Below are 15,562 nucleotides of genomic sequence, written 5' to 3'. Positions count from 1 at the left end.
TGCCGTTTATTGAAGGAGGTCTTAAATACAGGCTTACAGCTGTATTTTTATAATTAAAATCACAGGGACTGTGAACTTCCCGTGTCAAATAAAGAGCTCAGGTTTTATTTTGTTTTGTGGTGCTGGCAGTCAAACCTACTCTACCACCAAGCTACCATCAGGCCCTTGGAAGGACTTCTTAAAACATCAATGCCAGCTGAGCGGTGGTGGTGCACGCCTTTAATCCCAGCACTCGGGAGGCAGAGCCAGGCAGATCTCTGTGAGTTCGAGGCCAGCCTGGGCTACCAAGTGAGCTCTAGGAAAGGCGCAAAGCTACGCAGAGAAACCCTGTCTCGAAAAACCAAAAAAAAAAAAAAAACATCAGTGCCACGCACAGCATGTACTTCCAATGTAACTCAACAAATAAAGGATTTCTCCCATTCTTATTTCTTCAAAAAGCCAAATGGTAATAGTGCATTTTCAGCATCTTAGTGTTTTCTGTTTAACACTGAATAACTCTGAAATAAGATTTCAGAAGTATAGGCTTGTTATGGAGGTGCACACTTTTAACCCCAGCACTCAAGGTAGACACAGGTGGATCTCTGTGAGTTTGAGGCCAGCCAGGACTACATAGTGAGACTCTGTCTCAAAACAAAATAAAAAATGATGAAACATGCCGGGCAGTGGTGACGCATGCCTTTAATCCCAGCACTCGGGAGGCAGAAGCAGGGGGATCTTTGTGAGTTCGAGGCCAGCCTGGTCTACAGAGCGAGATCCAGGAAAGGTGCAAAGCTACACAGAGAAACCCTGTCTTGAAAAACCAAAAAAAAAAAAAAAAAAAAGATGAAACAAATGTTTCTGTAGTTCCCTTACATTTAGTATTGTCCAGAATTCTGTTTTTAAAGTTTTTTTTTTAAAGTTCCATTTATTTATTTATTTATTTATTTATTTATTTATTTATTTATTTATTTATTTATTTATATAGTTTAATTAGAAACCATGTCATATCTTGGCTGTTGATAAATTATTCAGGGCCAGCAACATAATTTGGTAGGTAAAGGCACTTGCCACCAAGCCTGATGAGTTTGATCGCAGGGATCCACATGTTGAAAAGAAAGAACTGGCAGACGGATCTCTGTGAGTTCGAGGCCAGGTCTACAGAGTGAGTTCCTGGATAGCTAGGGCTATACACAGAAACCCTGTTATGGGAATAAGAGAAAAAAAAGAGAACTGATTCCCAAAAGTTGTCCCCTGACTTCCACATCATGCTGTGGAACATGTATAGGAACACATACATAACACATATCTGTACTAGTGTACACTAAATGGCTTCTACAAGCTATTTCCTTAAATGATTTTTTTTTTTTAATTGAAGATGATTTTGCTGGGTTAAAACAAGGACTCTATCGGTACCTACATTCTCCACTACCATCACCACCAAAAAAGCTCCATAACAGAAACCCTCAAGGGCTCTGCTTATTTCCAGGTTTTTGTTCGCTTGCTTATTATTTTGTAGTTGTTCACTGTAATTGTTCTTATTTGTGTTTCCTTGTGCATACATGGAAGTTTTTCTTAAGTATACCTTACAGTAAAATTATGAGATCTTTTTTTTTTTTTTTTTTTTGAGACAGGGTTTCTCTGTGTAGCTTTTGCTTTTCCTGCATCTCACTCTGTAGCCCAGGCTTGCCTCAGACTCACAAAGATCCGCCTTTCTCTGCCTCCCAAGTGCTGGGATTAAAGGCATGCGCCACAACTGCCTGGCAAATTATGAGATTATTGGATCTATATTAAATAATGCCAGATGTTTTCCCTAAATGATTTTTTGACTTGGTTTTGGACGGAGAGCAGAGACTTGCTTCGTAGATCAGACTAGCCTCAGACTTATCACAATCCTCCTGTCTCACCCTCCAAGTACTGGGATTACAGGTACATGCTACCACACCTGATGTGAATACCTACTATTCTTCGTTTTCACCAGTATTTAAGGATTGTTAGACTTATGTTTTTGCCCAAATGCTACCTCATTATGGTTTTACATTGTATTTCCATATTTGGCTATTCATATTTCTTTATTCATATTTTTTGCATTTTTCCTTTTCAAAATTCTATTTTAAGCTTGAGATTGCCTTATTGCCCAGGTTGGCCTAGGACGTGCTGTGGAGCTGAGACTGTGACTCAGTGGGAGAGTGCTTGCCTGTACAAGGTACTGGGTTTGAGCCCTGGTACTTTTTTTTTCCCACGTTTTTCGAGACAGGATTTCTCTGTAGCAGCCCTGGCTGGGCGCTGGAGATATGGCTCAGTGGTTAAGAGTACTGGCTGTTCTTCCAGAGGATATATGTTCAATTCCCAGCACCCACATGGCAGCTCATAACTGTCTGTAACTCCAGTTCCAGGGGATTTGGCACCCTCATACAGACATGCATGCAGGCAAAATGTCAATGTACATTAAAAAACAAAAACAAGCTGGGCAGTGGTGGTGCATGCCTTTAATCTCAGCACTCAGGAGGCAGAGGCAGGTGGATCTCTGAGTTCGAGGCCAGCCTGGTCTATAGACCAAGATTCCAGGACAAGCACCAAAACTACACAGAGCAACCCTGTCTCAAAAAAACAGTCCTGACTGTCCTGGAACTCACTTTGTAGACCAGGCCTTGAACTCACAGAGATCCACCTGCCTCTGCCTCCTGAGTGCTGGGATTCAAGGTGTGCACCACCACGGCCTGATGAATCCTCCTAGTTCTTTACACCTAGAATAAATAATAAACTGAACAAACAGTTTGGTGTGGTCTAGTCTAATCCCAGGTGTGTGATCCCCTTGCCTTGTCCTTCCAAGTTCTGGGATTATAACCATGTGCCTCTCTCTTCAGCTATTCTTTCCCTCATCTTTTTTTAAAAAGATTTATTATGTAAATAAATAAGTACTCTATCTGCATGTACACCTTATGCCAGAAGAGAGCATTAGACCCCACTACAGATGGTTGAGCCACTATGTGATTGCTGGGAATTGAACTCAGTGCTCCTAACCACTGAGCCATCTCTCCAGCCCTTTTTTCTTTTTTAATTGCATTTGTGTGTGTGTGTGTGTGTGTGTGTGTGTGTGTACACGTGCATGCCATGTTAAGCGTCTGGAGGTTGAAGGACATTGTGCAGGAGTTGTCTCTCACCTACAATGTGGGTCTTGGGGATTGAACTCAAATCTCCCGGCTTTGTGTCACGTACCCTCCTGCTGAGCTATTTTTGAGACAGAATCTCATGTAGTCCAGGCTAGCCTTGAACTTGCTCTATGTAGTTAAGGCTAGACTTTAACTACTGAGTCTTTTGTTTACTTTTCCAGGTACTGTGATTAGAAGCAATGTTACCACCCCTAGCTTCAGAGTGGGTAATCAATACAAAAAAAAAAAAAGAAAGAAAGAAAGGCAGGCTGGTCAGATGGCTAAGAAGATAAAGGGAATTGTTTTGAAGTCTGACAAGCTGAGTTCAATTCCTGGAGCCCACATAGTAGGAAAGAACTGATTCCCACAAGTTGTCCTCTGACCTTTACACGTGCTTTGTGGTATGCATATATGTGTACACACACACACACATATATATACACACACATACATACATATACATACACACACACACACACACACACACACACACACACACACACACACACACACAAATGGAAGGAAGTAGCCAGGCCTGGTAATTTCATAGCATTTGGGATGGCAAGGCAAAAGGATGGGGAGTGAGCTCAAGGCCAGTCTGGGTGGTAAGAGTAAGACATGCTCTCCACAACAGACAAACAAGCAGAAAGAAACAGAAGAAGGAGAAAAGGAGAAGCAACTGGATATGATAATGCATACCTATAATCTTAGTTCCCAGGAAGCTGAAGCAGAAGGATTACCATGAGTTCAAGGCCAGCCTGGGCTACATATAGTGAGACCCTATCTCAGGAAAAGCAAAAGGAAAACATGTTGCCTGCGCTTTCCTCATAGTGATCCATATTGCCCCATTTGTTCCATGGTTTTTAGCTAACTTAAAAAATCTTTCTCCACAGGTGGATGATGACTTTACAGCCCAAGATTACAGGCTCCAGTTCCGTAAATGCACTGCAAATCATTTTGAAGACGTGTATGTAGGTTCTGAAACTGAATTCATAGTGTTGCACATAGACCCCAATGTTGATTATCAGTTCAGAGTCTGCGCCCGAGGAGACGGCCGGCAGGAGTGGAGTCCTTGGAGTGTCCCCCAGACAGGCCACTCCACTCTGGTGCCTCATGGTACGCTCTTTCTTGTCACACCTGCAGCTCAATGGGTGTAGGAAAGTTTACCTCCTGTGCTGAGAGTGCACATGTAACCACTTTGCTAAGGATAAGCTTGAATTGAGAGAAGATCGGGGAACCTGCCCGTAAAACTCAGATCACTCCATGTAAATTGTTTTCGTTAGCTCTTATCTTTGGAATTTAAATTTGAGTATCACCTAAAACCACACATTGAAAACAGTGCCTAGGACACTGATTTCTTTCTTCCTTCCTTCCTTCCTTCCTTCCTTCCTTCCTTCCTTCCTTCCTTCCTTCCTTCCTTCCTCCCTCCCTCCCTCCCTCCCTCCCTTCCTTCCTTCCTTTTCTTTTTTTCTCTCAAGACAGAGTTTCTCTGTGTAGCCCTGGCTGTCCTGGAACTCACTCTGTAAACCAGGTTGGCCTTGAACTCAGAGATCCATCTGCCTCAGCCTCCTGACTGCTGGTATTAAAAGTGTGTGCCACCACCGCCTAGCTGGTTCTTATTTTTTTTAAACCCTCATAAAAGTCTTATAAAGTTGAAATTGGTCTGTGTCCTCCACTGCTGTTTTAAAAGACATGATCTTTTTCTCCTTTTCCTGGAAGAGTTAGGGTCTTGTTGTGTTGACCAGGATGACCTTGAAATCAAGTCCTATTTCAACTTCCCAGGCAGCTGCACTAGAGCCATGTGCCACATACCTGGCTACCTAGATACACTTAGTTTTATTTTCCTTTTTTTTTTAATTTAAGATTTGATTTATTATTTATTTATTTATGTATATGTGTGAGTATGTGTTCACATGTTTTCTGATGCCCGTGGAAGCCATGAATTACAGGCAGCAATGAGCTGACTGAACCAAACTTTGATCCTCTGAAAGTGGTCTTCACCCCTGAGCCGTCCCTCCAGCTGTTTTGTTTATTCATGTTGTTGTTGTTATTGTTGTTGAGACAGGGTCTCTTGCAGCCCTGGCTGTACCGGAACTCATGTTATAGACCAGGCTGGCCTCAAACTCAGAAGCGTGCCTCTGCCTCCAGAGTTCTGGGATTAAAGGCTTTGCTTATTCATTTTTAATATGCTGCTGTTGATTGAACTCAGATCCTTATATGTGAATACATGCTGTATTATTTATTTAATCAGGTTGTGGTAACCTCAAAGTATTAAATTTGAACATGATTTTTTTTAAAATAGAAGATGATCATCATTTGATTTTTTTCAATAAGTATAGGAATTGACCAAAATCTTTTTTGTAATTTGTGGCTCTAACTCCAATACCTTGTTACTAAATCTTTTATTAAACTTAGTCAGGAGCCCTCTAAGTAATTACTTTGACTCAATTCTGTTTAATACGTCTGTATTCAGTATACTCTTGAAAAGATTGTACTAGTTTTTAATGTCTTTCTTTTGAAGAGTGGACAACTGGCTTTGAAGGGTACAGTCTGAGTAGTCGGAGGAACATAGCACTGCGAAATGACGCTGAGTCCTCGGGCGTTCTCTACTCCAGCGCTCCAACCTACTTCTGTGGACAGACACTGACCTTCAGGCAAGTACACCGAGCATGGCTGCCATGTCTCTAGCAGTGTAAGGGACTGTGGGGGGTGCAGGAGTTTGAGTCTGACGTATCTCAGCTTTAGTCCATCCCTTCTAGGTGGTGACAGTTTGGCAAGGGCTTGGTTTGGGTTTGATTTGTTAAAACCAGGTCTCACTTGGCCAGAACTCATAAAGACCAGCTGGCGCAAACTCAGTGAAATCTGTCTGCCTCTGTCTCCCAAATGCTGGGATTAAAGGAGTGCACCACCACCACCACCACCACCACCACCACCACCACCACCACCACCACCACCACCACCACCACACCAGGTTTTTGGCAAGGCTTTCAGTTTTTCCTCTGTTTCAGTTTTCTCATCTGTGTTCATGGGGTAATTGGGAAGACTAATGGGTGGTGTATGTAAAATGCTCGGGACTTGATGTTTGTCTCTTTGCTCTTAGTAAGTAGGGATAAATAGAATACCTCATAAAAGTGTTTTTAAAAATCAGAGGCATGGGGCATTGTGATGCAAACCTGTAACACCAGAACTCAGAGATGCAGGAACTCAAGAACGGCCTTAGCAGCAGAGCAAGTCCGTTAGTCAGTAAGTCTCTGAAAGAAGCTTGCTCCTGTGAACACACACGTGTGTATAACTAAACACAGCTGAAGGCAAGCCCCTCCCACCGCCCGTCATTGTCCTTTTCCTGCCCGCTTCTCTGTAGGGAAACGTTCCCCTCTTGTTAGCTGAGCACCGTGTTCTATGGTCATACTGCTAAATAGTTCTTTGTAGAAAGCCAGACTTCAAATGTTTTGTTTGTTTATTTATTTTTGGCAAAGCCCAGTTCTGAGTTGAGTGATGGAGTGTGTGCCTGCTTTTTCCCATGATTAGCTCAGTGTAGCAAACTCTCCTCTAAGTTTTGAGTTAAAGATTATGGAATGCTTTTCAAGATTATTTCATTAATTCCCTCCCTCCCTCCCTCCCTCCCTCCCTCCCTCCCTCCTTCCTTCCTTCCTTCCGTAAGATTTGTTGCCAGGAGGGGGTGGCACATTTGGTCCCAGCACTTGCGAGGCAGAGGCAGGCAGATCTCTTAAGATCAAGGCCAGTCTGGTCTGTAGAGTTCCAGGACAGCCAATGATATGTGGAGAAATTCTATCTCAAAAAACAAAAAAACAAAAACAAACCCAAAAACCTGGATCTGGGTTCCAGATAGTTGTGAGGGGACTTGTGGGTGCTGGGAATTAAACCTGAGTCCTCTAGAAGAGCAGCCAGTGCTTAACCACTAAGCCATCTCCCAGCACCTATTTTTATTTCTTTAAAAATGCTTTTAATTACTGTGTGTGTGTGTGTGTGTGTGTGTGTGTGTGTGTGTGTGTGTGTGTGTGTTGGGGCACACACACGTGCAAGAGTCAGTTCTCACTTTCCACATGTAAGTCCTGGGGTTCAGATCAGGCCCTCCAGCTTGGTGACCAGAGTCTTTATTTCCTGAGCCATCTCACCAGCTCAGATGTCTTGTGTAAGGCAGGGAGAACATCTGGAAGTCTGTCTGAGCCAGTGTTGCTGAGTCCCCTCCAGCCAAATCATTTGATCTGACCTCCACCGTCAGGATATGCTTGTTGATGCTTGTCTTGTTTCGGACACCTCCTCCCCCCATTAAGTCATAAAGAAAGAATGATTGAATCACCAGAAAAATGCCGAGAGGAGAGAAAGGAGTCTGTGTTAGCTTTCCATTTCCTTAATAAACACTTGAGATAATCAGCTCACAAAGAGAAGAGGGTTGTCTGGCTCCTCCTCTGGTGTTTTAGTCTGTGACAGGTCGGCTCCGTTTCTTTGGGGCCTGTGCCAGCATATATGGTGACAGGATTTTCACCCATTCCTGACACTGCCAGCCGGGGACCATCCCTTTGACACTGCCCGTCAAGAGCAGGAAGGGGTATTCTGTAGCTCATTATGACAGAACCTGAAACCCAAAATCTACTTATGCCCCACATAGTAAATTGTCTTTACTGAAATAGACTCCTGTGCTTATGTCTTTGTGTACAAAAAATACTTTCATTAGTGAAATTCCTGAAAACCAGGTGCTTATGAACATAACAGACCTCTGAGACTTGATAGATGCAGGCCACAGAATTCAGATAAGAATGATGATAAATAAATAATTGCAGTTGCTATCCAAATGGTACTTACCCTGTGCCAAGTACTAGTGCATATGGTTTCATGTACCCTAGGCTATGTAGCTGAGAATAACCTTGAACTTCTGATCCTATTGCTTCTGCTTCCCAAGAGCTGGGGTAAGCGCTGTGCGCTACTCTGCTGGCTTATCCGTGCTGAGGACTGACCCAGGGCTTTGTGAATGCGAGGCAAGCTCTCTGCCAAGTGAGCTACACAGTAAACCACCTTTCCTCTTAGGATGGCCTAATGTAATAAATGTAGTTAACCATTTTTGGAGTAAGGAAATCGAGGCACAAAGAAGTTAATTATTCAGTGTCTCACAGTTAGTATGTACCAAAGCTGGAATTGAAATCCAGGGAACCTGTCTCCAGAATCTGAATTCCTGCCTCACCCTGCTGAGTGTGGGTAGACATGCATTACCACACCCAGAGAAGTGGTGATCTTAGGCATGTGTCGTGGTCACATCTCCTTGTCTTTTGTGAGGAAGGGAGTGTGAGTCTCACTAAGGAGGAAGGGAGTGTGAGTCTCACTAACGAGGAAGGGAGTGTGAGTCTCACTAACGAGGAAGGGAGTGTGAGTCTCACTAACGTGGATGTCTCCATTCTTGCTGCCGCTGCCTCCTCACTCTGGTGTTGGTGCTTGTGCTATGGCTGAATTTCAGACCTTGGGCAGGTAGCACATCTGTTCTTCCACAGAGCTGCCCATCCCTCCTTTCCAGTTCAGAACCTCTTTCCTCCCCATATGCTTCATCTTAATGCTGTCTGATGTTTTAAATTCCCGCTCTGGGGATACAGAGCAATATTTGATTGATGGCTTTCCTAATTGCAATGATCCAGAGTGACCTGACTCCACTGCTTACTGGTCTCAGTCAAACTTGGATTCTCTGTCCTCTTGCAGAGAAGCTTCCCTGGGCCCTCTGGGCTGAGTGAGTGCCTGAAACTCCCATTTCGCTCAGTTAGCCCAACTGCATTTTTGTCCTTTTCCCCTTGGGTGTGAACTAAGAGTTTCTTAAACCCCTTGTTAAACCGGAAGGTGGATGGGAGGGGCAGGGGAGTGTACCTGCATGAAGATGTCTCGAGGACCTCTCTTGAGAAGGGCGCTGTTCTCTGGCAGGCACTGCTCTGTTGCTGAGCCAGTTGGTCTTTGCTGTGCTTTCTGGAGGGCTTGCGGGCGTGGCCAGCCTTTTGGCATTGAGACTTGGCGTTGTCATCTAGAAAGTGTGGACTTGGGAACTGAGCACTGCTGTTAGGGCAGAGGGGAGGAGGAGATCGCAAAAAAATTTAAATAAAAATATTTTAAGGAAGTGTACAGTTTTTCACTGGGCTGAATTCACAACTGTCCTCGGCTGCGTGTGGGCTATGGGCACAGGTTATGGTGCTTGGTAGAGCGTCTGAAGCCGGTGAGACCTTGTCCCTGGCTGAATGCTGAGTTGTTCCTCGAGTCTGACTGCCTTGGTGCCTGAGTCTGCTGACGGCCTTCTCCAGGCCTCCCGTTTCCTTACTGGACGTTCCTGTTTTCTTTGCTTCTTTACCTTCTCCTGGCACCACCATCATCTGTCTGCTTTTGAATTGGGTATGCCTGGGTGTGCATATGCCATGTGAGTGGAGGTGCCCTTGGAGGCCAGAGATGTTGGATCCCATAAGCTGGAGTTACAGGCGGTTGTGAGCTGCCTCTTGTGGTTACTAGAAATTGAATTCAGTCCTTTGCAAGAGTAGCAAGTGCTCTTAACCCCTGAGCCATCTCTCCAGCCCCTTATTACTTTTTAAATACACTTTTTACCTTCTCTTTTCTGTCACCTGTTTTTTAGTTTGTTTTGTTGTTTTTGAGACAAGGTCTTGTGTATCCCAGGCTAGCCTGAAACTCACTGTAAAGCCAAGAATGGCCTTGAACTTCTGATCCTCCCTAACTCCTTATTGCAGAGGCCATGAGTATGCCACCACACTCCATATGCTGCGCTGGAGATAGAATTCAGGCAGGCGGTCTCCCAGCTGAGCTATGTGCCTGGCCCATCACCTGTTTTTTGTTTGTTTGTTTGTTTGTTTGTTTTTGTTTTTCGAGACAGGGTTTCTCTGTGTAGCTTTGCGCCTTTCCTAGAACTCGCTCTGTAGACCAGGCTGGCCTCGAACTCACAGAGATTTGCCTGGCTCTGCCTCCCAAGTGCTGGGACAAAAGCGTGCGCCGCCGCCATCACCACCACCACCACCACCTGGCTCCATCACCTGGTTTTAAGCTTCCTTTTCCTTTGGTGCTAACAACCTTCCTTCACCCTGGAAGCCTAGGAAGTAGGCTGCTCTTCTTCCTTCTTCAAGTAAAGAACCAAAAGTACACAGAGATCATGTCAAGACTCAAATCTTGGTCGCTCCAAACTCTGTGTTCTTAGCACTGTATTCTCTGTCCTCTTGCATCCTACAGGTCCCACTGCATTCCTGAGGAGAACCAGGGCAGGAACGGAAGCAGAGAGGACAGTGGAAAGCTGCTTACTGACTTGCTTAGCTACCTTTCTTGCATACCCCTGCCCACATGCTTAGGGATGGCACATCTCACAGAGGCTTGGGTCCTTTTACATCAATTGCAGTTTTTTGTTTTTTTTTTTTTAAGATTAATTTATTTATTATGTATATAGCATGTATGCCTGCAGGCCAGAAGAGGGCACCAGATTCCATTACAGATGGTTGTGAGCCACCATGTGGTTGCTGGGAATTGAACTCAGGACCTCTGGAAGAGCAGCCAGTGCTCTTAACCTCTGAGCCATCTCTCTAGCCCCAATTGAAGTTTTTAACCCATGCCCCCGAGGCCATTCATTTGTGTTTTGAGACAGGTTCTCACTATGGTACCCTGGCCCCAGGCTGTCCTTGAACTTGGCAGCAGTCCTCTTTCCTCTTTCTCCAGAGTGCTAGTATTGTGACAAGTACTACCACATCCAGAGCTTGATAGCTTTGGGATGAGTGAATTTGATTCAGTGTTTGCTTGTGGTAGATCCTTTATCCTCCACACCCCTCGGTAAGGGTCTTACTTTATAGCCTAGGTTGGTCGGAGTGGAACTCACTGTGTATCCCAGGCTGGCTTCAAACTTTCAGCAATCCTGTTTGGTGTTAGGGTTACAAGTGTGTGTCACCATACCTGGCTTGTTTTATTTATTATTGTGTGTGCACAAGTGTGTGTATGGATGTATGTACATATGTTTGGTGTGTGTGTGTGTGTGTGTGTGTGTGTGCGCGCGCGCGCGCGCACTCATGCCATGGCATACCTGTGAAGGTTAGATGTGTGTGTGTGTCTCTGTGTATGTGTGTGTGTGTGTGTGTGCACACTCATGCCATGGCATGCCTGTGAAGGTTAGATGTGTGTGCGTGTGCGTGTCTCTGTGTGTGTGTGTATGTGTGTGTGTGTGTGTGTGTGTGTGTGTAGGTGCACTCATGCCATGGCATGCCTGTGCAGGTCAGATGACAGCATTCAGGAGTGGGTTCTCGGCTTCCACATCCTAAATTCTGTGCATCAGACTCAGTTGTCAGACTCGGAAGGCATCCATTTTCATGCCCTGAACCTTCTCACAAGCCCTTGATTTTTGTTTCTGAGACATAGATTTTTGTTTGTTTGTTTGTTTTTAGGTTTTTCAAGACAGGGTTTCTCTGTGTAGCTTTGCACCTTTCCTGGATCTCACTTTGTAGACCACGCTGGCCTCAAACTCACAGAGATCTGCCTGCCTCTGCCTCCCGAGTGCCGGGATTAAAGGCGTGCGCCACCACTGCCCGGTGAGACATCGTTTTTTATGTAGCCCAGGCTGGCCTCAAACTCTCCTCCTAAACGCTGGCATTACAAGAATGCACCAACCGACCACATCTCTAATCCAAGCACTGGAGAGGCAGAGGCAGAGGCAAGAGAATCTCTGAGTTCGAGAACAGCCTGGTCTACAGAGTGAGTTCCAAGACAGCTCCAGCTACACAGAGAGACCCTATGTTTGTATGGGGGGCCGGTCAGTTACTGTACCAACCTTGCCTGGCTGTTTTCTTTTTGTAGTACTGGGGATCAAACCCAGGGCCTAACATATTGAGGGCAAGGCCTCTGCCACTGAGCTGCATCCTCACCTTGTTTTAAGCTCAAGGAGATTTTTTTTTTTTTTTTTTGTACAGAGCTCATTTCTGCCATTACCAGATATATGTGTTAGCTTCTTATATTCAAAAAGTAGTCTAGGACTGGGGGTACACTCAGTGGTGCAATGGGCAGTTAGCATACAGAAGACTCCGAGCTCCATCTCCAGAACCAGAGAAAATACCCAAACTGCCAGCTCGATTCAGTATTACCTAGAAGAGCGCAGTGGAGAAGCTGCTGCTACGGAAGGTGTTTTCTATGTTAGGGGGTCCCTGGTAGGTGGCTCTTGCTCCAGTGGGTGGTCCCACACCCAGGTGACAGGCAGCACTCATTGGACTCTGGGATATTTAAAAGAAAAAGAAAAATAGGAAAGTTGAGCGGGAACATGTTGGAGGATAGTGTTGGAAGGAGCTAGAGGCAGGAAGAAAGATGGTTATGATTAAATAGATTCTTGCATAAAATTCTCAAAGAATAAATAAAAAATACTATTTTTAAAAAATTAGTGTTTGAGTCAGGCACATCACACATGATAATTCCTCCCAGCACCAGAGAGGCTAGGGCAGGAGGATCATGAGTTCAAGGTCAATTAGGCTACCTATGTAAGACCTTATCTCAACACAAAACAGAAATGAAGTTAATTGTTGTTAACTAGGATCTTTGAATCTCGTCTGTTCCTCCATATGCTCTGTGGAGAGACATTCCATAGTCCCAGGGAGAGTGCAGCTGGGCTGGAATTTTGTGTTTTGCTACAGCGATACCCCTAGAGGTACATTGACTGATGAGGTGGACTCTTATTACAGACATGGGAATGTCACCCAGAGGGACTCTTCCCCACACTGTTACAGTGGGAAGAGAAACCAGGAGGTGGTCGTAGATCACTCACTGCCTGACTTCTTTGTTGTTGTTGTTGAGACAGGGTTTCTTTGTGTAGCCCTAACTGTCCTGGAACTAGCTTTTAAGATTTAGTGTGTGTGTGTGTGTGTGTGTCTGTGTGTCTGTGTGTGTCTGTGTGTGTGATGTGTGTCTGTGTCTGTGTCTGTTACATGTTTGCAAAAGCCTGTAGAGACCAGAAGGTATTGGATCCTTTGAAACTGGAGCTGCATGTGGCTGGGAGTTACCTGGTGTAGGTGCTGGGTACTGTCTTGCCAGTCTCACGTTACATTTCAACAAGAGAGAGATGAAATGACCTTTCTACCTCAATTGTAGAGTTGAGACTGTGGGACAGCCCGACAGAAGAGACAGCATAGGAGTGTGTGCGGAGAAGCAGAACGGCTACGACTCTCTGCAGCGGGATCAAGCTGTGTGCATCAGCACAAATGGTGAGATACTCGAGTGGGCCGGGATGGAAGGCCCCTCCCCAAGGACTCCCTTACTGCTACAGAAGGCACCATGTAGTGAAACAGCCAACAGTCCTGCTCTGCTATGAGAACACACACACACACACACACACACACACATACACACACACACACATACCACACACATACAGACATACACACCACACACATACCACATACACACACACACCACACACACAGACATACACACACACACACACACACACACACACACACACACCACACACACAGAGACATACACACACACCACACACACATACACACAAACCACACACACATACCACATACACACACATACACACACACCACGCACATACCACATACACACACAGACATACACACACATACACACAGACATACATACACACCACACACACACACACACACACACACACACACACACACACACACACAAGAAGTTAGGGCTTGTGAGTTGGCTCAGTAGATAAAGCACTTGCCATGCAAATCCAAAAACCTGAGTTTGATCCTGGAACCCACATGAAGGTGTGAAGAGAAAACCAACTCCACAGTTGTCCTCTGGCTGTGGAAATGGGAGTTAATCTCTATTTTAATTCATTATCAATACCCGATTCTGGATTGTTTCATTTTCTGAAGTAGGAGTCAGTTTTGATTCTCTCAGTCATTGCTCACAGGTGAATGTCTCTTAACGTTTCAGGTGCAGTTTTTGTCAATGGAAAAGAAATGACTAATCAGTTGCCTGCAGTTACCTCTGGATCCACTGTCACATTTGACATTGAAGCTGTGACTCTCGGAACCGCTAACAGTGAAGGCGGAAACGTCAAGCTCCGGGTGACCATCAGCTCCAGTAACAGGGAGGTGGTGTTTGACTGGCTGCTTGACCAGGCCTGTGGCTCTCTGTACTTCGGATGCTCCTTTTTCTACCCGGGGTGGAAGGTGCTGGTGTTCTAGCATCATGAGGGCTCGGCTTTGGGGTGAGCGTCTCTATCCTCAGCCTAGTTTAGTTGTGCCTGACTTTTAAAAGGTGAACTTACCTCTGGGACCACCAGAAATAGAGAGCGTGGCTGGGTTTGCATTGTAACATTTCAGTAAGGGGCCTGTGGTGGCGGCGCATGCCTTTAATCCCAGCATCAGGAGGCAGAGGCAGGTGGATCTCTGTGAGTTCGAGACCAACCTGGTCTACAGAGCAAGATCCAAGACAGCCAGGGCTACACAGAGAAACCTTGTCTCACCGCCCCCCCCCCCCCCAAAAAAAGTAGTATTTCAGTAAGACGTGAGCTGAATGGGGTGGACAAAACCATAGTTCAATTTTATTTTTAGCATAAATACCAAACTAGCTTTAAAACTGCATACTTGCTGGCGGTGGTGGCACACGCCTTTAATCCCAGCACTCGGGAGGCAGAGCCAGGCGGATCTCTGTGAGTTTGAGGCCAGCCTGGGCTACCAAGTGAGTTCCAGGAAAGGTGCAAAGCTACACAGAGAAACCCTGTCTCGAAAAAACAAACAAAAAAAAAAAACTGCATACTTTTCCACTGTTCTTCTTCCTAAAGCGGGTCGTTAGAACAGAAAAATGTCACATGATTAAATCTTCAAGATCAAAGGCCGTAAGAACAACAGAAGAAGGCAGCTAGAGAGCAGGGCTCTGTAGTACTGTCAGTCCTGTTGCTCCTCCGGCCCCCACCCCTTGAGTGCGCTGACTGTTCCTGGGTTCAGTAGTCTCTGGGTCAGAAAAGCTTAGTGGTTTCTGCATGTTCACAGTGCCTGAGCAAGCGTCTGTGACAGCCAGTGTCAGCATCCTCCCTCTTCCCTGGCGGTGCGAGACAAAGTAGGATGGAGGGAACCTGGCTGTGGTGACGCACGCCTTTAATCCCAGCATTCTGGAGGCAGAGCCAGGCGGATCTCTGTGAGTTTGAGGCCAGCCTGGTCTACAGAGCGAGATCCAGGAAAGGTGCAAAGCTACACAGAGAAACCCTGTCTCAAACCACCCACCCCCCCCAAAAAAAAAGAAGGATGGGACGGAGGGTCTGTATTCCTCACGGTGAAGCCGCTTACAGTAGTCCACAGCAGTGTTAGCCAGTTCATATGTGCATCTCGCCTCAGCCATGCACATGGGCCCATGCAGAGCGAGCGGATAGTCCAGTGTAATATCAGGTTGAGAAATGGTCTTTCGATGGACCAAAGAAATATAGGGGAAATACTTGA

At 45.5% G+C, this 15,562-nt stretch overlaps 1 protein-coding gene across 2 annotated transcripts in view; it reads left to right on the top strand.

Moving 5' to 3' along the window:
* Positions 1 to 15,354, top strand: part of Crlf3 (cytokine receptor like factor 3) — a 37,227-nt gene extending 21,873 nt beyond the window's left edge. Inside the window, exons 5-9 of one of the 2 annotated variants that reach the window (XM_076542979.1) lie at positions 4,022 to 4,244; positions 5,650 to 5,782; positions 13,230 to 13,342; positions 14,058 to 14,747; positions 15,234 to 15,354. In XM_076542979.1, the coding sequence (XP_076399094.1) occupies positions 4,022 to 4,244; positions 5,650 to 5,782; positions 13,230 to 13,342; positions 14,058 to 14,311 (723 nt within the window). In that variant the 3' untranslated portion in view covers positions 14,312 to 14,747; positions 15,234 to 15,354. Of the gene's footprint in view, positions 1 to 4,021; positions 4,245 to 5,649; positions 5,783 to 13,229; positions 13,343 to 14,057 lie in introns of both variants that reach the window. The other variant, XM_042283379.2, reaches the window with a different exon arrangement.
* The last annotated feature ends 208 nt before the right edge of the window (positions 15,355 to 15,562 follow it).

This window comes from Peromyscus maniculatus, chromosome 8, assembly GCF_049852395.1.
Source record: "Peromyscus maniculatus bairdii isolate BWxNUB_F1_BW_parent chromosome 8, HU_Pman_BW_mat_3.1, whole genome shotgun sequence".
NCBI lineage: Eukaryota > Metazoa > Chordata > Mammalia > Rodentia > Cricetidae > Peromyscus > Peromyscus maniculatus.
This window is presented reverse-complemented; position numbering and strand designations above follow the sequence as displayed.